At 43.8% G+C, this 27,191-nt stretch overlaps 2 protein-coding genes across 7 annotated transcripts in view; both read left to right on the top strand.

Moving 5' to 3' along the window:
* The first annotated feature begins 3,504 nt into the window (after positions 1-3,504).
* Positions 3,505-18,762, top strand: ube3b (ubiquitin protein ligase E3B). Of its 2 annotated transcripts, none has more exons than XM_071403947.1 (28): positions 3,505-3,813; positions 4,263-4,419; positions 4,653-4,822; positions 4,917-5,028; positions 5,294-5,353; positions 5,445-5,549; positions 5,659-5,755; positions 5,881-5,966; positions 6,270-6,352; positions 6,667-6,772; positions 6,957-7,077; positions 7,471-7,648; positions 7,868-8,031; positions 8,263-8,430; positions 8,510-8,681; positions 9,145-9,263; positions 9,423-9,537; positions 9,874-9,973; positions 10,101-10,220; positions 10,405-10,581; positions 10,707-10,817; positions 11,020-11,157; positions 11,500-11,565; positions 11,646-11,704; positions 14,413-14,595; positions 14,881-14,992; positions 15,129-15,221; positions 15,685-18,762. In XM_071403947.1, the coding sequence occupies exons 3-28, from the start codon at positions 4,662-4,664 to the stop codon at positions 15,874-15,876; spliced, it is 3,198 nt and encodes a 1,065-aa protein (XP_071260048.1). In that variant the 5' UTR covers positions 3,505-3,813; positions 4,263-4,419; positions 4,653-4,661; the 3' UTR covers positions 15,877-18,762. The 2 variants fall into 2 exon arrangements, with proteins under 2 accessions (XP_071260048.1, XP_071260049.1); XM_071403948.1 differs by having other exon boundaries at positions 3,505-3,823.
* A 114-nt stretch (positions 18,763-18,876) lies between these two features.
* Positions 18,877-27,191, top strand: part of aldh3b4 (aldehyde dehydrogenase 3 family, member B4) — a 12,062-nt gene continuing 3,747 nt past the window's right edge. Inside the window, exons 1-2 of one of the 5 annotated variants that reach the window (XM_071403951.1) lie at positions 18,877-19,186; positions 22,974-23,169. In XM_071403951.1, the coding sequence (XP_071260052.1) occupies positions 19,113-19,186; positions 22,974-23,169 (270 nt within the window). In that variant the 5' untranslated portion in view covers positions 18,877-19,112. Of the gene's footprint in view, positions 19,187-19,506; positions 20,653-21,007; positions 21,840-22,939; positions 23,170-27,191 lie in introns of those variants that run through there. The other 4 variants (XM_071403949.1, XM_071403953.1, XM_071403952.1 and 1 more) reach the window with 4 other exon arrangements.

Here is a 27,191-nt window from a genome sequence, read left to right as displayed (position 1 = left end):
AGGTTCCCTTGGAGAGTTCATCAATGAGCTTGACGCCCTGATAAGTTCCTTTCCTGAGGATGGCTCACCTCTCACAGTTCTGGGTGACTTTAACCTCCCCACGTCTACCTTTGACTCATTCCTCTCTGCCTCCTTCTTTCCACTCCTCTCCTCTTTTGACCTCACCCTCTCACCTTCCCCCCCTACTCACAAGGCAGGCAATACGCTTGACCTCATCTTTACTAGATGCTGTTCTTCCACTAATCTCATTGCAACTCCCCTCCAAGTCTCTGACCACTACCTTGTATCCTTTTCCCTCTCGCTCTCATCCAACACTTCCCACACTGCCCCTACTCGGATGGTATTGCGCCGTCCCAACCTTCGCTCTCTCTCCCCCGCTACTCTCTCCTCTTCCATCCTATCATCTCTTCCCTCTGCTCAAACCTTCTCCAACCTATCTCCTGATTCTGCCTCCTCAACCCTCCTCTCCTCCCTTTCTGCATCCTTTGACTCTCTATGTCCCCTATCCTCCAGGCCGGCTCGGTCCTCCCCTCCTGCTCCGTGGCTCGACGACTCATTGCGAGCTCACAGAACAGGGCTCCGGGCAGCCGAGCGGAAATGGAGGAAAACTCGCCTCCCTGCGGACCTGGCATCCTTTCACTCCCTCCTCTCTACATTCTCCTCTTCTGTCTCTGCTGCTAAAGCCAATTTCTACCACTCTAAATTCCAAGCATCTGCCTCTAACCCTAGGAAGCTCTTTGCCACCTTCTCCTCCCTCCTGAATCCTCCTCCCCCTCCTCCCCCCTCCTCCCTCTCTGCTGATGACTTCGTCAACCATTTTGAAAAGAAGGTCGACGACATCCGATCCTCGTTTGCTAAGTCAAACGACACCGCTGGTTCTGCTCACACTGCCCTACCCTGTGCTTTGACCTCTTTCTCCCCTCTCTCTCCAGATGAAATCTCGCGTCTTGTGACGGCCGGCCGCCCAACAACCTGCCCGCTTGACCCTATCCCCTCCTCTCTTCTCCAGACCATTTCCGGAGACCTTCTCCCTTACCTCACCTCGCTCATCAACTCATCCTTGAACGCTGGCTACGTCCCTTCCGTCTTCAAGAGAGCGAGAGTTGCACCCCTTCTGAAAAAACCTACACTCGATCCCTCCGATGTCAACAACTACAGACCAGTATCCCTTCTTTCTTTTCTCTCCAAAACTCTTGAACGTGCCGTCCTTGGCCAGCTCTCCTGCTATCTCTCTCAGAATGACCTTCTTGATCCAAATCAGTCAGGTTTCAAGACTAGTCATTCAACTGAGACTGCTCTTCTCTGTGTCACGGAGGCGCTCCGCACTGCTAAAGCTAACTCTCTCTCCTCTGCTCTCATCCTTCTAGACCTATCGGCTGCCTTTGATACTGTGAACCATCAAATCCTCCTCTCCACCCTCTCCGAGCTGGGCATCTCCGGCGCGGCCCATGCTTGGATTGCGTCCTACCTGACAGGTCGGTCCTACCAGGTGGCGTGGCGAGAATCTGTCTCCGCACCACGTGCTCTCACCACTGGTGTCCCCCAGGGCTCTGTTCTAGGCCCTCTCCTATTCTCGCTATACACCAAGTCACTTGGCTCTGTCATATCCTCACATGGTCTCTCCTATCATTGCTATGCAGACGACACACAATTAATCTTCTCCTTTCCCCCCTCTGATAACCAGGTGGTGAATCGCATCTCTGCATGTCTGGCAGACATATCAGTGTGGATGACGGATCACCACCTCAAGCTGAACCTCGGCAAGACGGAGCTGCTCTTCCTCCCGGGGAAGGACTGCCCGTTCCATGATCTCGCCATCACGGTTGACAACTCCATTGTGTCCTCCTCCCAGAGTGCTAAGAACCTTGGCGTGATCCTGGACAACACCCTGTCGTTCTCAACTAACATCAAGGCGGTGACCCGTTCCTGTAGGTTCATGCTCTACAACATTCGCAGAGTACGACCCTGCCTCACGCAGGAAGCGGCGCAGGTCCTAATCCAGGCACTTGTCATCTCCCGTCTGGATTACTGCAACTCGCTGTTGGCTGGGCTCCCTGCCTGTGCCATTAAACCCCTACAACTCATCCAGAACGCCGCAGCCCGTCTGGTGTTCAACTTTCCAAAGTTCTCTCACGTCACCCCGCTCCTCCGCTCTCTCCACTGGCTTCCAGTTGAAGCTCGCATCCGTTACAAGACCATGGTGCTTGCCTACGGAGCTGTGAGGGGAACGGCACCTCCGTACCTTCAGGCTCTGATCAGGCCCTACACCCAAACAAGGGCACTGCGTTCATCCACCTCTGGCCTGCTCGCCTCCCTACCTCTGAGGAAGTACAGTTCCCGCTCAGCCCAGTCAAAACTGTTCGCTGCTCTGGCACCCCAATGGTGGAACAAACTCCCTCACGACGCCAGGTCAGCGGAGTCAATCACCACCTTCCGGAGACACCTGAAACCTCACCTCTTTAAGGAATACCTAGGATAGGATAAAGTAATCCTTCTAACCCCCCCCCCTTAAAAGAGTTAGATGCACTATTGTAAAGTGGTTGTTCCACTGGATATCATAAGGTGAATGCACCAATTTGTAAGTCGCTCTGGATAAGAGCGTCTGCTAAATGACTTAAATGTAAATGTAATAAGCTTCCAGGTTAGAGTCCCGCTCCTTGAAAGCGGCAGCTCTACCCTTTAGCTCAGTGCGGATGTTGCCTGTAATCCATGGCTTCTGGTTGGAGTATGTAAATTGTGACCGACTGACTAGTTATAATGAGTAGTTATTTTTTATCTTTGTAGATCAGTCAGACTGCAAGTCGAACAAGTTAATTCTTTATAGGGCGTCAATCAAGAAAAGAGCATGTTGGACAGTCAACGGTCCAATCCCAAATGGACTCCTGGACCCTATGCACTTGTGGAGAGCTGACAGATTTTTTTGTTGTATTTTATTTATTTGTATTTAACCTTTATTTAATTAGGCAAGTCAGTTAAGAACACATTCTTATTTACGTTGATGGCCTACCAAAAGGTCTCCTGCTGGGACGGGGGCTGGGATTAAAAAATAAATAAAATATAAATATAGGACAAAACACACATCACGACAAGGGAGACAACACTACATAAAGCGAGACCTAAGATAGCAAGGCAGCAATACATGACAACACAGCATAGTCTATCAGAGGATAAGGTTGAGGTATTACCATATTGGGTGCACCTGTCAAATCTCAGATCGCCACAAGTGGGTGCAGGGTGTATGGATCCATTTGGAATTGGGCCATACCAATGCGATTGGCCGTGTTCAAGAGCATCAAACCGTGATTTCTCAGGGGTAATCTGCGACAGACTGACTGATCTACAAATAATACTGACTCGTTATTTAAGATGCAAGGTGATTTTTAGATCAGTCAGTCGGCAGTCGCCTGCACTGTCGGCTGTAAATATCGAACAAGCCCATTCATAACTATCTGTGGCCATACGTCATTAATTAGCTTCCACCCCGGAAATGAGTAACCAATAATAGCTCCCCCATTTTCTTTAGATTTAAATTCATATCCATAGTTCTATGAATTGGATCAAAAGCTTCAATTGAATAGATCCAGTTTAGACAAAATAATAATTCTTACAAACATAATTTCAGTGTACATACAGTGTATCAATATGGAAAAGATCATGTAAATTGTTTACTCTGAGAAAAATACACCCCACTTGGAATGTTTTCAGTGCGAAAGTGCAAGGATTAATGGCTGCAATCACGGATCTCTTGTTATTGTTTACATTTTGAAACAGCCTAAGGCCTCTACTTAATGGGGGTGTCATTGACAGTGAACGGCAAGTTCTTGTTGAGTAGTGTTTTACCTAGCTTTTCACGTTCGTAAAATGCGTTGACAAGTAGCTAAGTCAATTGGTGGTGACGAAGTAGCTAGCTAACGTTAGCCCGCTATGCTAATCAGCGGCTAGCTAACGTAAACCATAATACAGTAGATTGTTGGCTACAACAAGCTAGCGAGTTATTTGTCGGGTCTAGTAGTTATTTAGCTAGTATAGCTAACTGTTACTCTTGATTTGTACCACAATGTTAGTTTGTCATGGATTAAAATGTTTATGTTGTTAGCTTACTTGCTTTCTACTGTAACTAAATTAGGAACGTGTCATTGTTTGAGACCAGACAGACCATCCACAATTTGGCTAACGTTGGCTGGCTAGCTAGCTTAAATGGTCTCAAAGTTGTAATGATGGGTTAACTCGTTACATATGTTCTTTATGTGTTATTTTCATAGAGATGACAAATTGATCCGCTTTTGCTGGGCTAACCAAAGCGCAGCTATAGCTCTCGAAGGGTTTCTGGAAACTTGGATTTCGAGGATGTTCAAATGACTGCAGAAACATAGCGCATAGTTGCAAAGGTCAAGCCAAGATCACCAGAGAAAAACACAGGTATAACACACCATGTCCTGTTTTTGTGCTATTGTTTTCTGTGTGTGATGTCATTACATTCATTTTAATGTATTCTTATTCTATTGCAGTGTACGGCTAGATCTAAGTCATGTTATTGTTTTCCCCCCTTCCCCTTTTCCCACAGAGAATACTGATAAGTGAATTTGTCCTTGAATATTCATCACTATTGTGTTTCTGCAGCAACTAAATCTGTCAATTTTGCCTGATCTTAGGGGTGCACAATGTTTAGTGCAACTCAGAGTTCCAAGTCTGAGTTCCTGGACAAAGCCAGGCAGGCACGTGAGGAGAGGAAGGGGTACAAAGAGAGGGAGAGAGCAGCCACTCTGATTCAAGCGCTGGTCAGGAGATTCCTCTGTCGCTGCAAACTCCAGAAGCAAATAAGGTTAGCTTTACAAGCAATACTTGCCATTATGCTTTAGGAGGACATATAATCTTTCGTGAGACTCAATGTGTGAATTCTCTCTCTTTCTGACCAGGAAAGAGGTTGATGACTTCTTTCAAGATGTCGGAACAACAAAAAGAAATGCACTATCAATTTTTAAAATTGCTCGGAAGTTGTTATTCATTTTTTGTCAAGAGGATAAGCTGGTGAGTTTCTTTAACCCCTACACTTTACCCTCACTGATAATATATAAAAATATGTTTTGTACATTGTTAACTGATTTGGAAATATGTTTTGTACATTGTTATAACTGATTTGAATGTTTTAATTGTCTCTTACTGGAGGATGTATTTTATTTACTTACGAACTGAAAGGCATTTCAATGATTATGTATCAATATAGTACTTGAGATTACTGAAGATTGCTTAGTCTACATTTAACTAACGAACTATGATGTTTTTTTCTACGCAGAGGTTTGAGAAGCTTTGTCGCTCCATTCTTGGTAGCATGGAGGTTGAAAATGAGCCCAAAGTGAGTATGATTATTATTGATCATCAGTGATTACAGATTTTTTATGAACCCAGAGTGTGATTGACTCTGTGACTGTGTTCTTGGTTATCAGGTTTGGTATGTGTCACTGGCCCTTTCCAAAGACCTCACCATCCCATGGATAAAGCAGATCAAAGATGTTCTGTGGGTCTCCTGTAATTTTCTAAAAAAATTAAAGGTAAATATTAATACTTAGGATAATAACCTTCTATAAAATAACAGGTGTATAATTTTAAATATTGAAATGTCAAAATTGTAACTTTACCTCTCCCTTCCTTCTCCTGTAGCCTGACATCCTGCAGGACAATAAGCTGGTGACTTTGTACCTTACCATGCTGGTGACCTTCACAGACACATCAACCTGGAAGATAGTGAGAGGGAAAGGTCAGTCTCAGGTCAAACCACTGCTGCAGTGCACACACATCCTCTATTATCACAAGTGTCTTGATATTGAAAGAAAAAAAAGACACAAAGTGGAATCCACATTTTTTCCCCCTACTCTGTTCTAGGAGAGGCCCTCAGACCAGCGTTGACCCGGATCTGTGAGAACATCATGGGGCATCTCAATCAAAAGGGATTTTATTCAATACTGCAGGTACAGTTACACACGCAGCATCTTCTATCTTTTCCCCAGGCCTTTTAGAACGATTATTTTGATGTTAACAGGGTTGTGGTCAATTCAATTTAAATTCCAGTCAATTCAGGAAGTACACATTCTAATTCATATTCTCTTTAATGCTTTTCAATTAGGAAGAATTAGAATTTTGTCTTACTTTTTGAATTGACTGGAACTGAAATGGAATTGACCCCAACCCTGGTTGTTGATGTGTATTGGTTGTTTATGCAATATAAATAAAAAATAAAATGTGTGACCTGTCACCTTTGGATTCCCTGGTAGATACTACTCACCAACGGATTGGCGCGCTCCAGACCCTCTCTTACCAAGGGCACACTCACAGCAGTATTCACGTTGGCATTAAGGTGAGTGGTTGTTGGGAGTGCTTAAGGTGAGTGGTTGTTGGGAGTGCTCTAATCCCCATTTAACCACAATGGATCAATTGTCTCTGCATCACTAGAGCCTGGAGCAGACCTATTGTAGTAGATTCCCAGGGTTCAGCTAGCTCACTTTCCCTCTCAGTAACAGGGTTTGTAGTAAGAAAATATTCCTGTTTTAGCTTCATGGAGAATTAAGTCCTATCTTATCATAGTGTATGATCTGCTTGGTTACCGTTTTAGAATGCTCGGAGCCAAAGAAGCTTTGGGAGCCATTAGTGTAACTTGTCTTTATTTTATAGACCTGTCATTGCTGCTCACTTCTCTGACAACCTGCTGAGGTCTCTTCTCATCCACATCATGTCTGTCCCAGCTGTCGTCTCCCACATCAACACCATCACCCCAGAGGTAGACACTCACATGAAGAAATGGCACCCTATTCTCTACCTAGTGCACTGTATGTAGGGAATAGGGTGCTCGAAAGTAGTGCATTACATAAGGTATAGGGTGCCATTTCAGACGCACCCTTTATTGTGTAGACATCATAACTTGTACAATGAGAGAGCCTCTGAGTGTGCGCTTGTCTGTGCAGTGCATGGCCACCATACAGACCCACGACCTGCTGAGGAAGTTCACCCTGTTCCTGAGCCGCGAGGAGCAGTGTGTTGACATCTGTGTCTGCCTGGAGGGGAGCCACACACTGTGCTTGCTGGGTACGGTCCTTTACACTGCCTCACATAGCTATTCTATGGCAATAGTTTTTAATTCTCTTCTATAGGGCAGGGTTTCCCAAACTCGGTCCTGGGGCCCTCCCTGGTGCACGTTTTGTTTTTTGTCCTAGCACTACACAGCTGACTCAAATAATCAAAGCTTCATGATGAGTTGGTTATTTGAATCAGCTGTGTAGTGCAAGGGGAAAAACAAAACCTGCGCCCAGTGGATGGGGGGGGCAGGACCGATTTTGGGAAACCTGCTATAGGCTACTGTTTGTGTGAGTGTACAAGTTTGAGTTTTTTTGCATCACTCTTGTTTTTCTCTGTGAAACTGAATCAGCTCTTTGTGGTTGCTGCTCTGTGGGGCCTCTGTTTCATCCTGTTGTACTGTAGGTAACCTGATTCACCTGGGCTACCTCAACGAGAAAGTCCTGGAGGAGGAGGCCAACCACTTTGTTAAAGACCTGACGGACATGCTGTCCTACTGCCAGAGATACGTGTCCCAGAAGAAATCCAACCTCACTCACTGGCACCCGGTCCTAGGCTGGTTTTCCCAAACTGTAGACTACGGGTCAGTGGGACATCCTCAGAACCTGAAAGGTGTACCCTGATCCCAGATATGTTTCTGCTCTCTTGTCGACTCCTATTGTCATGCCAAACTCATGACAATGACCATAGGAGCAAAACGGCACAAAAAGATATGGGACCGGGCTATGAAATGGGATCTCAACCATTGAATGTCATGGATTTAAAGTGGATCTTAACTCCCTCACCCTGTCCCCCTCTTCAGTCTGAATGAGTCGATGCCACTGGTCACCAAGCAGCTGCAGTACCTGTGGGGCATGCCTGTGATCCGGACTCTCTTCAGTGACGTCCTCAGCAAAAAGCTTGAGACCCAAGAGCCCACGCCTCCACCACAGCCTACCACGTCGCAGAACAACCTGCCAGTCAAGAGTAAGTCGAATTTGGTTTCAGTTTGTTGTTTTCCTCCCAGTCACTTAATCAATCAATTTCAAGGGTTAATTATTTTGACACTATTATCAGTTTTTTCCCCCACTTACCTGGGGTTTTGTCGATCAATCCAGACACTGTATTTAAGGTTGTGTTTTAAAACAATGAACTAAACCTTATCAATGAAGTAACCTTGTCAGAGTGGTTTCTGATTGACATGTGGGTTTCTCTTAGGCCTCTTTAAGCGGGCGTTTCAGAAGTCTGCCTCGGTGCGCAACATCTTGAAGCCGGTCGGCGGGAGACGAGTGGACTCTGCTGAGGTGCAGAAGGTGTGCAGTATCTGTGTGCTGTACCAGACAGCCCTCACCACGCTCACTCAGATACGACTGCAAATCCTCACTGGTGAGTCCCTGCGATTTGAGGCACACACACACACACAATGTATGTTCTCTCATGTTGTGTCCGGCGGTGTCGCCCTCAGGCCTAACCTACCTGGATGACCTTCTGCCTAAGCTGTGGGCCTTCATCTGCGAGCTAGGCCCCCAGGGAGGCCTCAAGCTGTTCATGGAGTGCCTGAACAACGACACAGAGGAGTCTAAGCAGCTGCTGGCCATGCTCATGCTGTTCTGTGACTGCTCCAGACACCTCATCACGTGAGCTCCATGAATTGCTACCATATAACAGACACGTGATAGACACATCCAGTATGGGAGGGTTTCCTACATATAGATTACATCTAGTCCTGGACTAAGAAGCACTTTCAATACTAATCTGTGTCTGGAAAACTGTCCATAAATGCAGTATCCCAGACCCACTGGATGTCTGTAGTTACTCATACGTTATACTGTATGTATTCCACAGGATCCTGGATGTCTGTAGTTACTGACATGTTATACTGTATGTCTTCCACAGGATCCTGGATGTCTGTAGTTACTGACACGTTATACTGTATGTCTTCCACAGGATCCTGGATGTCTGTAGTTACTGACATGTTATACTGTATGTCTTCCACAGGATCCTGGATGTCTGTAGTTACTGACACGTTATACTGTATGTCTTCCACAGGATCCTGGATGTCTGTAGTTACTGACACGTTATACTGTATGTTTTCCACAGGATCCTGGATGACATCGAGGTTTACGAGGAGCAGATCTCATTTAAGACGGAGGAGCTCGTCACCATCTCCTCGTTTCTCAACACGTTTGTGTACAAGATGGTCTGGGACGGCATCTTAGGTGAGTCGCCTCTTACCCCTGTTGGAACTCTTGTCAAACTCAAAGGTCAAGCTGATTGACAGTGACAGAATTGCCAATCCCTGGTTCCGGCACCATGAGAAATTGTTTGGGGATAGGGTTAGTGAGTGGGTGCATTAATTTAGTGTGTTGTTGTGACAGAGAATGCCAAGGGGGAGAAGCTGGACCTGTTCCACAGTGTTCACGGCTGGCTGATGGTGCTCTATGAGCGGGACTGCAGGAGGAGGTTCTCCCCTGATGACAACTGGCTGCGCAAGTAAGTGCCCCTCCGGAAACATACTGATCCTAATCCCCAATACTTCCCATATTTGTTGTTCTGCACTTCCCAAATCCTTATAAGGTGATCCTAGTGATCAGTAGCAGTCAAATACTCTCAAAGCTTGAGGTGCGCTTGATGAAGCTTGCCCACCATAATGGAACCAATGGAATGTTAGTGCCAAAAGCGCCAACTTTGTCCACCCTGTACACCGGGGAAATATTGGGCCCATCTCAAGTATTTGACTTATGTATTTGTTCCAGATGTGATCTGTAGGAGACAATTGTGATGTTGGAAAAAGGCACACACCCACACTCTTTCACCCCTTATGTCCAGGGATCTGAAGCCGAGCCTTTTGTTCCAAGAGCTGGAGAAGGGCAAGAGGAGAGCTCAGCTGTTACTGCAGTACATACCACACGTCATTCCCCACAAAAACGTGAGTCTGCACAGAAAGAATATTGTCCCTCTGGGGCATCTGTAGTTGTAGTTTCACTGTACCGTGTCCTTATCAATATGTACATGGTGTCTCACCCCCATTTGTAATCTTGTCCTACCCACTGTAGAGGGTCCTGCTGTTCCGGAACATTATTACCAAGGAGAAGGAAACCTTGGGATTGGTGGAGACAAGCTCCGCGTCTCCGCATGTCACCCATATCACCATTCGCCGCTCACGGATGTTAGAGGTATGAAATTGATGTATCGATCTGTTGCATGTTTTCCCCCACACTCGAATACCACTTAGGATGAATTCTGTATTCAAGTGTACAGATTGAGACAGAGTCTAGTTGTCAAATACAGTCAGGTATGGTGGCTGTGACTTCAGCCCAAACTGATCACCCAAACTCTTTGTGCCTGAACACTCTTCAGGATGGTTATGACCAACTCCGCCGGTTGCCTGTCAACTCCATCAAAGGTGTGATCCGTGTGAAGTTTGTCAACGACCTTGGTGTGGACGAGGCCGGAATCGACCAGGACGGCGTCTTCAAGGAGTTCCTGGAAGAGATCATCAAGAAAGTCTTCAACCCGGCACTCAACCTCTTTAAGGTTTGCTCTCCAGACCTCGTTTCAAATACTTTTGAATAATTTTGAAAGATTCACTCTCACAAGGTGCTTTTAGCCATTTTCTGTTGACCATGCTGCTGCTGCTGATGATGTATTTTCCCCCATAGACCACCAGTGGCAACGAGAGGTTGTACCCCTCCCCTACGTCCTACATCCACGAGAACCACCTGCAGCTTTTTGAGTTTGTGGGGAAGATGCTTGGCAAAGCAATGTATGAGGTGTGTCTGCACTCACAGAGGATGTTAGTCATGTGAAATTGCCATATATTTACAAGAATGACTCCTTACAAGCCCTGCCCACCACTTTCCCCCCTATAAAACTGAGGGATGGGTCTGGAGAAATGTAACGACGGTTCATAGCTGGAGCTATGGATGCAATGCCTGATAGTCCATGAGATCAACGTGTGTGTGTGTTTTTCAGGGCATCGTGGTGGACGTACCCTTCGCCTCCTTCTTCCTCAGCCAGGTGATGGGTCACCACCACAGCACCTTCTACAGCTCCATCGACGAGCTGCCCTCCCTGGACTCTGAGTTCTACAAGAACCTCACCTCCATCAAGGTCAGAAAGATCCCCCGCCCCAACTACCATAGTCATACATTCCCTGGTATCATGTGTATTACAGCATAAACCGTGTTTATTATGAAAGCGTTGTAAAAAAAAAAAAATGCAACTGAAAATGAGCGTTTCTGATTGGATAAGTCCAGGTGGTCCCTCCCTGTTTCAGTCCATTTTCTCCCGCTTGGTGCCTGTTGAACACGACCCCGGTTTATGGTTATAATTGCGCTCTTTTGATTTGAGACGTTTGTTTTGCTTTGTCGCTACTTTTTGTGATCAATTTGACTTCAAGTTGTGGAAGTTGACTCAAAATAGGTGTTTGATCTTGGTTTTGTCCTTTTCCAGCGCTATGACGGGGATGTTGGTGATTTGGGACTGACACTATCGTATGACGAGGACGTTATGGGACAGGTAGAAACTATATTTTTTCTCTGCAGGAAAACAGAACTGCTCTTTTAATCTCTTAATACTCTCTTCATGTTTCCTGGCAGCTGGTCTGTCACGAGCTGATTCCTGGAGGAAAGACAATGCAAGTCACCAACGAAAACAAGTGAGTAAGATGCAGATCCAGTATCTAGTGGTTCTCAAACCTCTCGGGGACCCCCACCCATTCCATGTATTTGATCTATTCCACAGCTAGCACACCTGATTTCAGCTTGTCAACTAATCATCAAACCCTTGACTAGGTGAATCAGGTGAGCTGGTTCAGAGCTACAATGAAATTGTGAAACATCTAGCGGTCCCAGAGGAGAGGTTTGAGAACCACTGATATACTGTAGAACCAAACTTACAGATGTTAGTTGTTAATGCCACTTGATGTTCACACCATTGTTCGTCTAATACAATATGTATTTATTGTCCCCCTCCCCCCAGACACTTGTGGAGATCTAAAAGGATCTGATAGGTATAAGCAATAAGGTGAATGTCCTACCAAGCCAGGGCATAATAGATGTACATGCATTGCTCATTATACCTATCAAATCCATTCATATCTTCACTGTTTCTTTTTTATTATTACTTTTTATTTTAGTCTACTTCATGGGTGTCAAACTCTGGCCCGCGGGGTAATTATATTTGGCCCGCGAGACAATACCAAATTACTACTAGAGCTAGCCCGCCGGTATTATACAGCGCATTCACCGCTAATACTACGAATCCCATAATGCTCTGCTGTTGTTTTCGCGCGCCAATCAGGACAGGACCCAGAAACGCCCTCTCCTCTGTGACAGTAGTCATAGCAACATAGACGCTACAACTGGCAGCGCGCTATCCCTTCCCAAAAATGGCGAAAAGAAAGGCAGAAAATAGGAGCTTTCTGGACAAGTGGGAGGCAGAATATCTGTTTACATATGTAAAAGACAAACCTGTTTGACTTGTTTGTGGAGTCAACGTGGCTGTAAGTAAGGAGTACAACATTAGACGACACTATGAAACACCATGACAAATACAAGGACCTGGACATGACCTGGACATGATTTCTTCAGCTCAGAGCCTGAGCCCAGACATTGATGAACTAGCATCCAAGAAGAGATGCCAGGTATCTGGCTTGGCCACATCAGATTAGATCAGTGTGCAATAATTAACGTTTTCTTTGTGCACTTTTTCTTGCTACAAGGCATGGGCTTGAATGGTTGATTGATTTATTATCATTTTATTTGTAAAATTATTAGCCAGTGGAAAAAGTTTATTTTGGTATTTAAATCAGAAGGCTGCAAATAGAAAAGAGGCATACGATTTTTATTTAAATTTTATTTATTTAATAAATTAATGCCATTGATGTGTTTTTTCATTTGAAATTCGATTTTGCATGTCTCCACTATTAAATTATATATTGTATGGTAATAAGCGATGCTTGTTCCATATTCAATGTTAAAGCAAAACTTGTTTGGGTCCATATTAAAAGGTTCATTTGTTCAATGTTGGCCCGTGACTTTGTTCAGGTTTTACATTTTGGCCCACTGGGTATTTGAGTTTGACACCCCTGGTCTACTTGGTAAATATTTTCTCAACTCTTCTTGAACTGCACTGTTGGTTAAGGGCTTGTAAGTAAGCATTTCACGGTAAAGTCTACACTTGTTGTATTCGGCGCATGTGACAAATAGTTTGAGTTGATTTCACAAGTGCCCAGGAGGGAAGGGCTAGGGGGTTGTTTCTAGACAGGCCCATGGTCAAAGACGGTACAGTATGAAGATGGAAACTGCTTCTGCAATAGAAATCCTGATCACGCTTGTAGCTGATGTCATGGCGACGTTGGCTAGCAAGGCTCATGCATAGAAACACGTCATCGGGTCTAACAGTCCTCTCTCACTGAACTGCGCATGTGCAGGTCGTCAAATCAAAGGCACTCCTTTGCTATAAAGTTGTTTTTGACAAATGAAAACGTGTCAGTTTGTCACTTTCACAAGGTTGGAGTAATAACATGTTCAGCTACTTAAGACATCGGCTCAAATCTAGGTTGTGCCTTTAGAGTTTCAGAAAATTAACAACCAAGGAAGAATTTTTCCCTTTTCTCATTGACTTCTTAAACCCTGGTCTGCTTCACAAGCGTTCCCGGAAGTCTTGAGATCAAATCAAATGGTTAGCAGATGTTATTGCGAGTGTAGTGAAATGCTTGTGCTTCTAGTTCCGACAGTGCAGCAATATCTAACAATTCCACAACAACCACCTAATACCCACAAATTTAAGTAAAGGAATGGAATAAGAATATATAAATATATGGATAAGCAATGACAGAGTGGCAAAGGCAAGATTCAATGGATGGTATAAAATACAGTACATATGAGATGAGTAATGCAAGACATGTAAACATTATTAAAGTGACTAGTGATCCATTTATTAAAGTGGCCAATGATTTCAAGTCTGTATGTAGGCAGCAGCCTCTCTGTGCTAGTGATGGCTGTTTAACAGTCTGATGGCCTTGAGATAGAAGCTGTTTTTCAGTCTCTGTCCCAGCTTTGATGCACCTGTACTGACCTCGCCTTCTGGATGTTAGTGGGATGAACAGGCAGTGGCTTGGGAGGTTGTTGTCTTTGATAATTTTTGGGGCATTGTGTTGTGCACATGATGCGTTGTGCAGACCGCACTACCCTCTGGAGAGCCCTGCGGTTGTGGGCGGTGCAGTTGCCGTACCAGGCGGTGATACAGCCCGACAGGATGCTCTTAATTGTGCACCTGATGTTTGCTCCTCTGGGTTTAGAAACTCTGCCATGGTGTTCTGAGTCTGATGTAACCTCACCTTTGACCTTCTCTGTGCTGCAGGATCAGCTACATCCACCTGATGGCGCACTTCCGCATGCACACGCAGATCAAGGAGCAGACGGCAGCTTTTATCCGAGGATACCGCAGCATCATCAACCCCGAGTGGCTGCACATGTTCTCCACCCCTGAGGTCCAGCGCCTCGTCTCCGGGGACAACGCCGAGATCGACCTGGACGACCTCAAGTGCGTAACCTTCGACCCCTTTCACCCCAACCAGCCCCTCCACATGTCACTACTGTTGTCACTCGACAGCTCTTCAACGTGCCAATTCTCAAACATTTTAGGGAAATCCTGAAATCCACGGTGTTCAAATGGTGTGAATCTCCCATTTGATTGTTTCGCTGACAATGTGCTGACTTTGTAAGAAGGTGATGAAGCCACGGTGAAGGTGCTCGCTGACATGGTCTCTCTCTCTCTATATCTCTTTCCATCACTCTGTCTCTCTGTCTGTCTCTCTCCTGTTGTCAGGAAACACACAGTTTACTATGGAGGTTTCCACAGCAGCCATCGGGTCATCATCTGGCTGTGGGACATCCTGTCCAGTGACTTCTCCTCTGAGGAAAGAGCCATGTTCCTCAAGGTAATAACCAGCCCCAAATGTTACAAAAATGCTATTTTACCATTCATTCATTTAGCTGCATTAAATCGACTTGCGGGGCGCCAGTTTGAGACTTGTAACTGTTATGTGATCATCCATTGTTGTTCTTGATTTACAGTTTGTCACCAGTTGTTCAAGACCCCCCCTCCTAGGTTTTGCCTACCTCAAGCCCCCTTTCTCCATCCGCTGTGTGGAGGTGTCTGACGATCAGGTGAGAACACTGTAATCATAGTCAAAAGTCAGATGTTTATACATGGAGCTCAGTGATATGGGAAAAAATCCATACCATGATAATTTGCCTGATTTGATGCGATAACAATAAATTAAACTATAAGTTTATAACAATGTGCACCACAGTTTAACATTTAAAAAGTTGTAGCCATCAATTGTCCCATTAACAATAAACCATATTAGCGAACTTATTTAATTTCAAACTTTACATTTCTGTAGCATAGGCTACTAATCGTGATGAACGATATCCGCAAAATGCCTGCTATAAGTGATCAGTATGGTCGGTGTCGATCATTTTTGGTTTATGGTCCCAGCTCTACGACAGCACACCGACACCAGCACCCCTGCTACTCTCCAAGAAAATAGCTCTGGGAAATCAGTCCCTTGGGAGTACTTTGGGGTCACTGTGTGTTTGTGTGCTCCTGTCGCCTGTCTCTCTCTAGGACACTGGGGACACCCTAGGCAGCGTCCTCCGGGGTTTCTTCACCATCCGGAAGAAGGAACCAGGCGGTCGCCTCCCCACCTCGTCCACCTGCTTCAACCTGCTCAAGCTGCCTAACTACAGCAAGAAGAGCATCCTGCGTGACAAGCTCCGCTACGCCATCAGTATGAACACAGGTTTTGAGCTCTCATAAAATAAACTCCCCCCTGCTCGTGGCCTGCTGACAGCAAAACTAAAGGGAGAACGACTGAAGAGCGTCCTCCTTACCCAGGCTAGAGGTGGGAGTCCGTTAAGTCAGTGGAGCTTTACGAAAGCGGAAGGCAAAACACATAAGATATACCCCCCCCCTTACCTTTATCGTAGCCTAGGAAACCAGAAGAGCTCCACCCTCTCTTATCCCAATCAGTCTGGATTCTGGAAGCTACCCACCCCAAGGGCTCCCATTTGCTGCCTGTGTAACCACGGTAACCTATTTTCTGACCAGTTGTAGTCATTGACTACGTTAGATTTTTTTTCTTCAAATAGACAAGTAGCTAAAGAAACAAGTGCTGTGGGAGCAACACATTTGGAACAGTCACTTTCTACTCTCTTAACTTTAACCCCATGCTAATAATCGTAACAAGGAGGAGAAGAATGTGTTACCTAACACATTGCCAAACTAAAATGGCTCCATGTCTTACCATTTCTTCTCAGGCTTAATAGAACGATACTTGGATCTAGCACTCCCACGTCAAATTTACTGGAAAGCAATATAGATGCAATGCAAGCCATTAGACACGTGAAAGACTTCTCACTGGAGCAAAACCATAGAACAAAGTTTCCTATCTATTGGAATACAATATTATCCATGCAACTTTCAGCTGTCATTCGATGAGTCTTAATAGCCTTGTTGAACATGACGAAAGCACCTTTTTATAAAGAGACAACAAATCACTGCCTCGTGTTCAACAACAAGTTCTAACCACGGAGAGGTGGTCACCTGTGTCATATTTATATTGGCTCTCATGGATTAATTAAGGAATTAAATCCTGACGATCTGTCTCTTTCTCCCCATATACACAGTCACCTGACAAAAGCATTAGACCTTGTATCTCTGTTCTCTAATGTATTGAAATTAGAACTCATGTTACACAGCAATGCATTTGTAACCCAAAGTGATGCCTGTCTGTCATGTCAATACTTTCACTGATCATGCGGTTGTTTGATACAGACAAATTATCTTATGCCCCATTATCTTATGTCGTGGTTCCGGAGTCTTTTTTTGTTTGTTGGTTGCTTTTGATAATGAATTAGTGGCTCTTGAATGTTTTATATGATTTGCTGTGAAATATCTGGGTCCTATAACTACAGCAGACAACTGTTGTTTTTTCTGCATTGCATGTCGCTGATTGTGACCTTCCCAAACAAATCTGTTACAGTGAAGTCAATCATGAATGTTTCTCTATACACTAGGATTTCACTGAATAACTCTCACTACACCTCTGAAAAATGCTGAGTGCCTCGTATGTCCCCACCTCATATGTCTAAGTGTGGCGTTTGATCGTGTTTGTGACTGACCATGTCTCTTCGAAATGGAATCAAGCCATAAACACACAGGACAAGGTATTTATAAGGACTTGAGCCTGCTTAGAGACAATTCAATTTCAATGCTCCCTCTACCGTATCCGCCACTGAACAAACCAACCAACCAAACCAGGAAAGTTTGGTGTCATTTGTCACTGGCTGTGCATGCCAACCCTGTAAGGATGCTCCCTTGTCTGTAGACCTTACAGCCACATGGAAAGGGGTTACACAGGGAGCAAACCATACTACAACATGATGTCATGGGTTGGTTGATCACCTGAAACTGAAAGCATTTCTTTTGTATCCATCTACCCTCCTTCAGACCCTCTCTTGCACAGAAAACCCTGCAAAATACCATGCAAAATGTTGCATTAACAGGGTCAAATAAAAATAGACTATGTGGGGCAGTTGTTAGTGACTTGGTGGTGGGAGACAAGGCAGTTTAGGGTCTTGATTTGAATGAAGTGAAAGATAAACAGGCTGATAAAAAGCAATAGCCTGTTTGTTGATTCTGTATTTTATGCAGAACTTTTTCATGAGGGGTGTACATGTGCACTGCGTGGTTGTTGTCAGCCATTGATACGGCTCTGGTTGTGGTCAGCCATAGATGCGGCTCTGGTTGTGGTCAGCCATAGATGCGGCTCTGGTTGTGGTCAGCCAGAGATGCGGCTCTGGTTGTGGTCATTTCTAGTTGAAGGTATAATGCACCCCAACACCTCACGGCATTAATCACTAGTTAACAGAAAAACACCCTTCTGATGATTTTATGGGGATTATATGGGCCACTAAACAAGGTTCTGTATGGTTTTATATTGCTTCGCTATCTTATATCGACCAATGAACCGAAATCTGTGATCTATTTGTTTGTGTATAGTAATATTAAGGGGCACAACCTACATGTACAGGCATTTCCCCCAGTTATGAATGCCATCAATTTCATTGACAAATTGAAATAACTATTAGACTATAGTATGGGAAGATCTTACCTCAATTTTGTCTGTTGTGACTGCGATATTTAATTCCCAAGAGCCTCTGACTGTGGCCCCTCTGACAAATCAGTGGTCAATGTCCTCAGTGGTGTCTGACTAAATGTTACCCATACATTCTTTCAATCAATTGTTTCAACAGCCTGATGCAGATTAGAAATGAGGTTTGGAAATGGAGCTGTAGTGAGACAAATGTTCAGTGTCCAAGAGAGAATGGACGATATCTCACACACTCTGTCTGTTGTGTTTGATGAGGTCATTCCTCACTTTTAAATGATGTCATGAGATCTTGCTATCTTTTTATTAGAAGAAAAGGAAATCCAGGAAATGTGCAACATACTCCTATGAAAGTACTGTCCTCTCCCTCCTTTTAAAAAGTGTTTTTGAAACTGGTTGCACTATGTGAAATACAGGTTGTTGAAAAGGTTATTTCAATGTAAAACATGTCTGTGTAAGATATTTCTGCTGTAAAACATTAACAATTGTTGAGTCATGTTAACCATATTTATTCTAAACTTTACTTCACTAAAGTGAGTGTCTTTCTTCAGGAATCAAGCCATGCTTTTCTTCAGGAGAAGTTGTATAGTGCAGATAGGTATATATATATTAAATAATGAAATAGCAGCTGTGTAGAACAGGTTATGTCATGGATTCGTGTGTCAGTTCTCTATTTATTACTTTTCTATCTGCAAAGTCCAGATCGTTTCCTTGCTATCTGGGATCCTTGGGACGTCCCTACCCCGTTGAAATTTAAAATAGTTAACCTGGTTGGAGGATTCCAGATTTCCTGCTTATTCCCTCCTGATTCCGGGAATACTCCAGGGAATATATTGAAATTAGCGGAATTTTGTAACTATGGTTTAGGGTGGGGGACATCCCAATGATTCCAGATAGCACTAACCCTCCCTTACTAGGCTATAGCGACGTATGTCAGTCGACTCAAGTTTGGGTCAGGTGAGCATGAATTTCAATGAGTCCTCTTCATACACTTTAAAAAAAGTAGTTTAACGATCATTGCATATCTAAAACCATGAGTACTCCAACGCGCTGGTTCAAAGCATTGCGGAGGTAAATTGGCTACATTAAAACTAGTCAGAATCATCCCAGATCGCTGTCTAAATTCACTTGAATCACTTTGTTAGTAACACGCATTGTTTTATTGATTTACTTTTGTTGCTCAAACTTAATGTATATTGTTAAACTTTGTTCATCTTTGAGATCAATATTACTTATCTTTCAGAAAGTTCATGTGACAGGTTTGAACAACTTCATTTCTTCATCGCTTTTCTTTGATTATCTTTTGCGTTGTCTGATTGGTTGCCTGGAAACCCGACGTCTCGGTGGGCAGAAATTAGTGTTTGAATCAGGAACTGTTCATCTCGCCGCCTCTACAAGCCAGAATGTTATAAAAGTACATTAAAGTACTTTACCGGTTATGTGAGACAATATATCCACAGGGAAGTATAATTACATGTTGGTAGTGCATTCCGATTTCTATCACCTGAAGCATGCACATAACCATGTGCGTCAGTTTGGCAAATATGCATGGTTCTCCTGCAGGGTGGGTATAATTTGTGGAACATTCCAACAGGAATCTTTTCCAAAAACTGCTTAAATAACAAGGTTGCCAACAAACAACAAATACAAAGTTGTATAGCGGCAGAATAAGATAACGAGGTAGGGAGTGGGCTATTTAATTACGTTTTTTAAATTGTTTATTCCGAAAAATGTCTACTCACTCTGGTAGCCTATCGACAAACATTTAAGAATAAGCTACATGGTGAGTTGATGCCTATTCGGCAGCTAGGTGGATTGCTCATGTTACCTTGTACTTTACGAAGTTTTTGGAACAGTTTCCTGTTGGATCGTTCCACAAATTATATCCACCCTCTCCAGCATGTATTTGTATCGCATGCTTCAGGTGATATAAATCTAAACGCTCTACCAGCGCTTTGAAAAAAATAATAATTATACTTTCCTGTGGATATATTGTCTCACATTCCTACCGCCCAAAGGAACAAACTCCCTGAATGGTCCTTGGGACGTCCCTACCCCGTTGAAATTTAAAATGGTTAACCTGGTTGAAGAATTCCAGATTTCGTGTTTATTTCCTCCTGATTCCGGGAGTATTCCAACCGGGATTTCGGGAAAATCAGGGAATATATTGAAATTAGCGGAATTTTGTAACCATGGTTATGGTTTAGGGTGGGGGACATCCCAATGATTCCAGATAGCACTAACTCTCCGTTATAGGCTACTGCGCACGCCCGAAGACGTATGTCAGACGACTCAAGTTTGGGTCAGGTGAGCCTGAATTTCCATGCGTCCCCTTCATACACTTCAAAAAGTATTTTAATGATCATTGCATCTCAAACCTCCAACGCGCGTACTCCAACGTTCTGGTTCAAAGCATTGCGGAGGTAAGTTGCCTATATTGTTATTATTAATCTTATTATTATTGTATTTTTATTTAACTAGGCAAGCCAGTTAAGAACACGTTCTTATTTACAATGGAGGCCTACCCGGGCCTAACCCAGACGATACTGGGCCAGTTGTACGCCGCCCTATGGGACTCCCAATCACGGTCGGTTGTGATACATCCTGGAATCGAACCAGGGTCTGTAGTGACGCCTCTAGCACTGAGATGCAGTGCCTTACACCGCTGTGCCACTCGGGAGCCGATTAAAACTAGTCAGACGCATCCCAAATCGCTGTCTAAATTCACTTGAATCACTTTGGTAGTAATACGCATTAATGTTTTATTGATTTACGTTTGTTGCTCAAACTTAATGTATATTGTTAAACTTTGTTCATCTTTGAGATCAATATTACTTATCTTTTAGAAATTTCATGTGACAGGTTTGAACAACTTCATTACTCATATCTTTGATTGATTCTCTTTTGCGTTGTCTGATTGGTTGCCTGGAAACCCGACGTCTAGGTGGACAGAAATGAGTGTTTGAGTCAGGAAATGTTTCTCTCACCACCTCTACAAGCCAGAATGTTATAAAAGTATATTTAATTGTACTTTACTGGTTGTCTGTGTGGTTGGTCCTTTTGGTGGCAGAAAAATATAATTACATGCTGATGGTGCATTTGGATTTCTATCACCTGAAGCATGCACAGAAGCATGTAAACATGAACATGTGCACCAGCTTGGCAAGTATGCATGCCTCTCCAGCAAGTATCCATCCTTCTCAGCATGTATTTGTATCGCATGCTTCAGGTGATCGAAACGCTCTACAAGCGCTTTGAAAACCTTCCTGTGGATATATTGTCTCACATTCCTACCGCCCAAAGGACCAACTGCAAGGACAACCGGTAAAGTACATTTTAAAATATAATTTTATTCACCATTCTGACTTGTTGCGGTCATGAGAGGAAACTTTCCTGGTTCAAACACAAATTTCTGCCCGATGTAGAGTTAAATGCAATTCAACAGGTTTCCAGGCAACTTGATTGGCTGAGTCATTTTCCTCTGATACTGGGGTTTTAATGATATGGATACTGCCCATGGGCTGTCCTCTGTTTGGCACACACTTTTCACCAGGCTATACACTACATGGCCAAACGTATGTGGACACCCCTTCAAATTAGTCACTGACGGGTATTATATATTTTTTTTAACCTTTATTTAACTAGGCAAGTCGGTTAAGAACAAATTCTTATTTTCAATGACTGCCTAGGAACAGTGGGTTAACTGCCTTGTTCAGGGGCAGAACGACATATTTTTACCATGTCACCTCGGGGATACGATCTTGCAACCTTTCGGTTACTAGTCTAACACTCTAACCACTAGGCTACCTGCCGCCCCCTTTAAAACCGAGCACAAAGCCATGCAATCTCAATAGACAAATATTGGAAGTAGAATGGCCTTACTGTAGAGCTCAGTGACTTTCAACGTGGCACTGTCATCGGATGCCACCTTTTCAACAAGTCAGTTGGTGAAATTTCTGTCCTGCAAGAGCTGCCCTGGTCAACTGTAAGTGCTGTTATTGTGAAGTGGAAATGTCTAGGAGCAACAATGGCTCAGCCGCGAAGTGGTAGACCACACAAGCTCAAAGTATGGAACCGCCGAGTGCCGAAGCGCATAGCGCATACAAATCATCTGTCCTCGGTTGCAACACTCACTACCGAGTTCCAAACTGCTGCTGGAAGCAACATCGGCACAAGAACTGTTCATTGGGAGCTTCATGAAATGGGTTTCCGTGGCCGAGCAGCTGCACATAAGCCTAAGATCACTTTGCGCACTGCCAAGCGTCGGGTGGAGTGGTGTAAAGCTTGCCGCTATTGGACTCTGGAGCAGTGGAAACGCGTTCTCTGGAGTGAATCACGCTTCACCATCTGGCAGTCCAACGGACGAACCTGTGTTTGGATGCCAGGAGAACATTACCTGCCCCAATGCAGAGTGCCAATTGTAAAGATTGGTGGAGGAATAATAGTCTTGTCGAGATCTGTGTGGAAGAACTTGACTGGCCTGCACAGAGCCCTGACCTCAACTCCATGTAACACCTTTGGGAGGAATTGGAACGGCGACTGCGAGCCAGGCCTTATCGCCCAACATCAGTGCCCAATCTCACTAATGCTCTTGTGGCTGAATGGAAGCAATGTTCCAACATCTCGTGGAAAGCCTTCCCTGCAGAAGGTGTACTGAAATATGATTTGATCTAGAATACTAACTACAAGACTTGTTTCCTTTACACATAGGAATACACTGGCTTTTGTCTGACATGTGTTTCAGGAACAGGCTGGAGGAGCCCTGCATGAAGACCCGTCTTTTAGAGTGTATGGAGCTGCTGAAAAGGGCCAGAGCTGCCTTCCAAGCTGGCCGTGCATTTGACGAGAGCTTCAGACAGGTCCAACTGGAAGCCCTAGTGCGCATGTTGGTGGAACACGAGTGTGACTTTGTGGATGCACTTGGGAGGGACCTCCATAAGGTGGGTGTACAGAGGTTATACTCCAGATGGAGAATGTCTAATAATTTCTCCATAGTTTAGTAGGAGCTGAAGAGGTTGACAAGATGCAGACCAGTACATAATAACAATATACAGCGTATTCGGAAAGTATTCATACCCCTTCACTTTTTCCACATTTTGTTACGTTACAGCCTTATTCTAAAATTGACTAAATCGTTTTTTTCTCTCAATCTACACACAATACCCCATAATGACAAAGTAAAAACAGGTTTATATACACTGAACAAAAATATAAATGCAACATGAAACATGGGACCAACACTTTACATGAGCTGAAATAAAAGGTCCCAGAAAAGCTTCTTTCTCTCAAATGTTTTCAAACATTTGTTTACATCTCTGTTAGTGAGCATTTCTTCTTTCCACGACAATCCATCCACTTGACAGGTGTGGCATATCAAGGATCTGATTAGACAGCATGATCATTACACAGGTGCACCTTGTGCTGGGGACAGTAAAAGGTCACTCTAAAATGTCCAGTTTTGCCACACAACACAATGCTACAGATGTTTTTGAGGGAGTGTGCAATTGGCATGTTGACTGCAGGAATTTCCACCAGAGCTGTTGCCAGATAATTTTATGTTTATTTCATTACCATAAGTCGCCTCCAACATCGTTTTAGAGAATTTGGCAGTACGTCCAACCGGCCTCACAACCGCAGACCACATGTATGGTGTCATGTGGGCGAGCGGTTATCTGATGTCACGGTTGTGAACGTAGTGCCCCATAGTGGCGATGGGGTTATGGTATGGGCAGGCATAAGCTACAGCCAAAGGACACAATAGCATTTCATCGATGGCAATTTGAATGCACAGAAATAACATGACTAGATCCTGAGGCCCCCTGTGAGACCATTTCTTTTAAGGCAGTGGTTCCTACTTTTTATAGTCCCGTACCCCTTCAAACATTCAACCTCCAGCTTCGTACCCCCTCTAGCACCAGGGTCAGCGCACTGTCAAATATAGTTTTTTTGCCATCATTGTAAGCCTGCCACACACACTATACTATACATTTATTAAACATAAGAATGAGTGAGTTTCTGTCACAACCCTGCTCGTGGGAAGTGACAAATAGCTCTTATAGGACGAGGACACACATAATAATACATTTTGCTCTTTTATTTAACCATCTTACATATAAAACCTTTATTTGTTCATCAAATTGTGAATAGCTCACCACAGGTTAATGAGAAGGGTGTGCTTGAAAGGATGCACATAACTCTGCAATGTTGGGTTGTATTGGAGAGGGTCTCAGTCTTAAATCATTTTCCACACACAGTCTGTGTCTGTATTTAGTTTTCATGCTAGTGAGGGCCAAGAATCCACTCTCACATAGGTACGTGGTTGCAAAGGGCATCAGTGTCTTAACAGTGCGACTTGCCAAGGCAGGATACTCTGAGCGCAGCCCAATCCAGAAATCTGGCAGTGGCTTCTGATTAAATAAAATTTTCACAGAACCGCTTGATGCAATTTCGATGAGGCTCTCTTGTTCAGATATCGGTAAGTGGGCTGGAGGCAGGGCATGAAAGGGATAACGAATCCAATTGTTTGTGTCATCCGTTTCGGGAAAGTACCTGCGTAATTGCGCATCAAACTCACTCGTTTGCACACACAAAATCATACAATGATGGAAAGACCTGTGTGTTGTCCTTGTTAATGCAGACAGAGAAGAACTCAAACTTCTTAATCATAGCCTCAATTTAGTCCCGCACATTGAATATAGTTGAGAGTCCCTGTAATCCTAGATTCAGATCATTCAGGCGAGAAAAAACATCACCCAGATAGACCAGTCGTGTGAGAAACTCGTCATCATGCAAGTGGTCAGACAAGAGAAAATAATGATTAGTAAAAAGAACTTTAAGCTCATTTAAAAAAAAAAAACATGTCAATACTTTGCCCCTTGATAACCAGCACACTACTTACTGTATGTTGTAAAAGCGTTACATGGTCGCTGCCCATATCATTGCATAGTGCAGAAAATACACACGCGTTCAGGGGCCTTGCCTTTAACAAGTTAACCATTTTCACTGGAGTGTCCAAAACGTCTTTCAAGCGGTCAGGCATTCCCTTGGCAGCAAGAGCCTCTTGGTGGATGCTGCAGTGTACCCATTTTTTATTTTTTTTGTCTTTTCCCCCAGCATTGTCCCTGCCATATTCGCGGCAGAAGGAAAAATTAAGCACTCCACAATAGTATGGGGCTTGCCTGTCCTAGGCACTCGGTAGCTCACCACCATATAAGACACTTCTAGCCCCTTCTTATTAATTAGTTGCATTTATGCACGTCTTACTACTCGAAAGTCGTCTTAATTCTCTTTGGCTGCATCAGATTCCCAACTGTCAGTGTCCATGCTAGCTGGGTTACCTGTATTTTACATTGTTGTTATTTTGCTAGATGGTTTAATTTAATTTTTGGCAGTGAAACTGAGTGGGGGGGGGGTGAAACTCACCCAAATGTATAGCCCGTTGGAAAATATAAATGGACTGTTTGAAAATGTGAAGAAAAATACATTTTTATTTGGCGTACCCCCGATGGCATTGCACATACCCCTGGGAATACCTGTTTTAAGGTATCTGTGACTAACAAATGCATGTCTGTATTCCGAGTCATGTGAAATCCATAGATTAGGGTGTAATGAATTTATTTCAATTGTCTGATTTCCCTCATATGAACTGTAACTCAGTAAAATCTTTGAAATTGTTGCATTTTGTTCTATATAATGTATATGTGTGTATATACACTACCGGTCAAAAGTTTTAGAACACCTACTCGTTCAAGGGTTTTTATTTTTAATATTAGAATAATAGTGAAGACTTCAAAACTATGAAATAACACACATGGAATCTTGTAGTAACCAAAAAAATGTCAAACAAATCTAAATATATTTTATATTTGAGTTTCTTCAAATAGCCTTTTCCTTGATGACAGCTTTGCACACTTGGCATTCTCTCAACCAGCTTCACCTGGAATGCTTTTCCAACAGTCTTGAAGGACTTCCCACATATGCTGAGTGCTTGTTGGCTGCTTTTCCTTCACTCTGCCTGTCCGACTCATCCCAAACCATCTCAATTGGGTTGCGGTCGGGGGATTGTGGAGGCCAGGTCATCTGATGCAGCACTCATCACTCTCCTTCTTGTTAAAATAGCCCTTACACAGCCTGGAGGTGTGTTGGGTCATTGTCCTGTTGAAAAAACAACGGTAGTCCCACTAAGCCCAAACCAGATGGGATGGCGTACCGCTGCAGAATGCTGTGGTAGCCATGCTGGTTAAGTGGGCCTTGAATTCTAAATATATCACTGACTGTGTCACCAGCAAAGCATCCCCACACCATCACACCTTTTCCTCCATGCTTCACGGTGGGAACCACACACGCAGAGATAATCCATTCACCTACTCTGCGTCTCACAAAGACACGGCGGGTGGAACCAAAAGTCTCCAATTTGGACTCATCAGACCAAAGGACCGATTTCCACCGGTCTAATGTCCATTGCTCGTGTTTCTTGGCCCAAGCAAGTCTCTTCTTCTTATTGGTGTCCTTTAGTAGTGGATTCTTTGCAGGAATTTGACCATGAAGGCCTGATTCTGAACAGTTGAATTTGAGATGTGGCTGTTACTTGAACTCTGAAGCATTTATTTGGGCTGAAATGTCTGAGGCTGGTAACTCTAATGAACTCTGGGTCTTCCATTCCTGTGGCAGTCCTCATGAGAGCCAGTTTCATAACGCTTGATGGTTTTTGCGACTGAAAATTCTTCACATTTTTCGTATTTACTGACTTAAAGCAATGATGGACTGTCGTTTTTCTTTGCTTATTTGAGGTGTTCTTTTTTTAGTTACTACATGATTCCATGCGTTATTTCATAGTTTTGATGTCTTCACTTATTCTACAATGTAGAAAAGAGTAAAAATAAAAATCCCTGAGTAGGTGTTCTAAAGCTTTTGACACGTGTGTGTGTATATCACCTTCTTTATTACTCCCAGTGATTTTATT

Source organism: Salvelinus alpinus, chromosome 5 (assembly GCF_045679555.1).
Source record: "Salvelinus alpinus chromosome 5, SLU_Salpinus.1, whole genome shotgun sequence".
NCBI lineage: Eukaryota > Metazoa > Chordata > Actinopteri > Salmoniformes > Salmonidae > Salvelinus > Salvelinus alpinus.
Note: the sequence above shows the minus strand (reverse complement) of the source record. Positions and strands in the feature narration are given on the sequence as shown.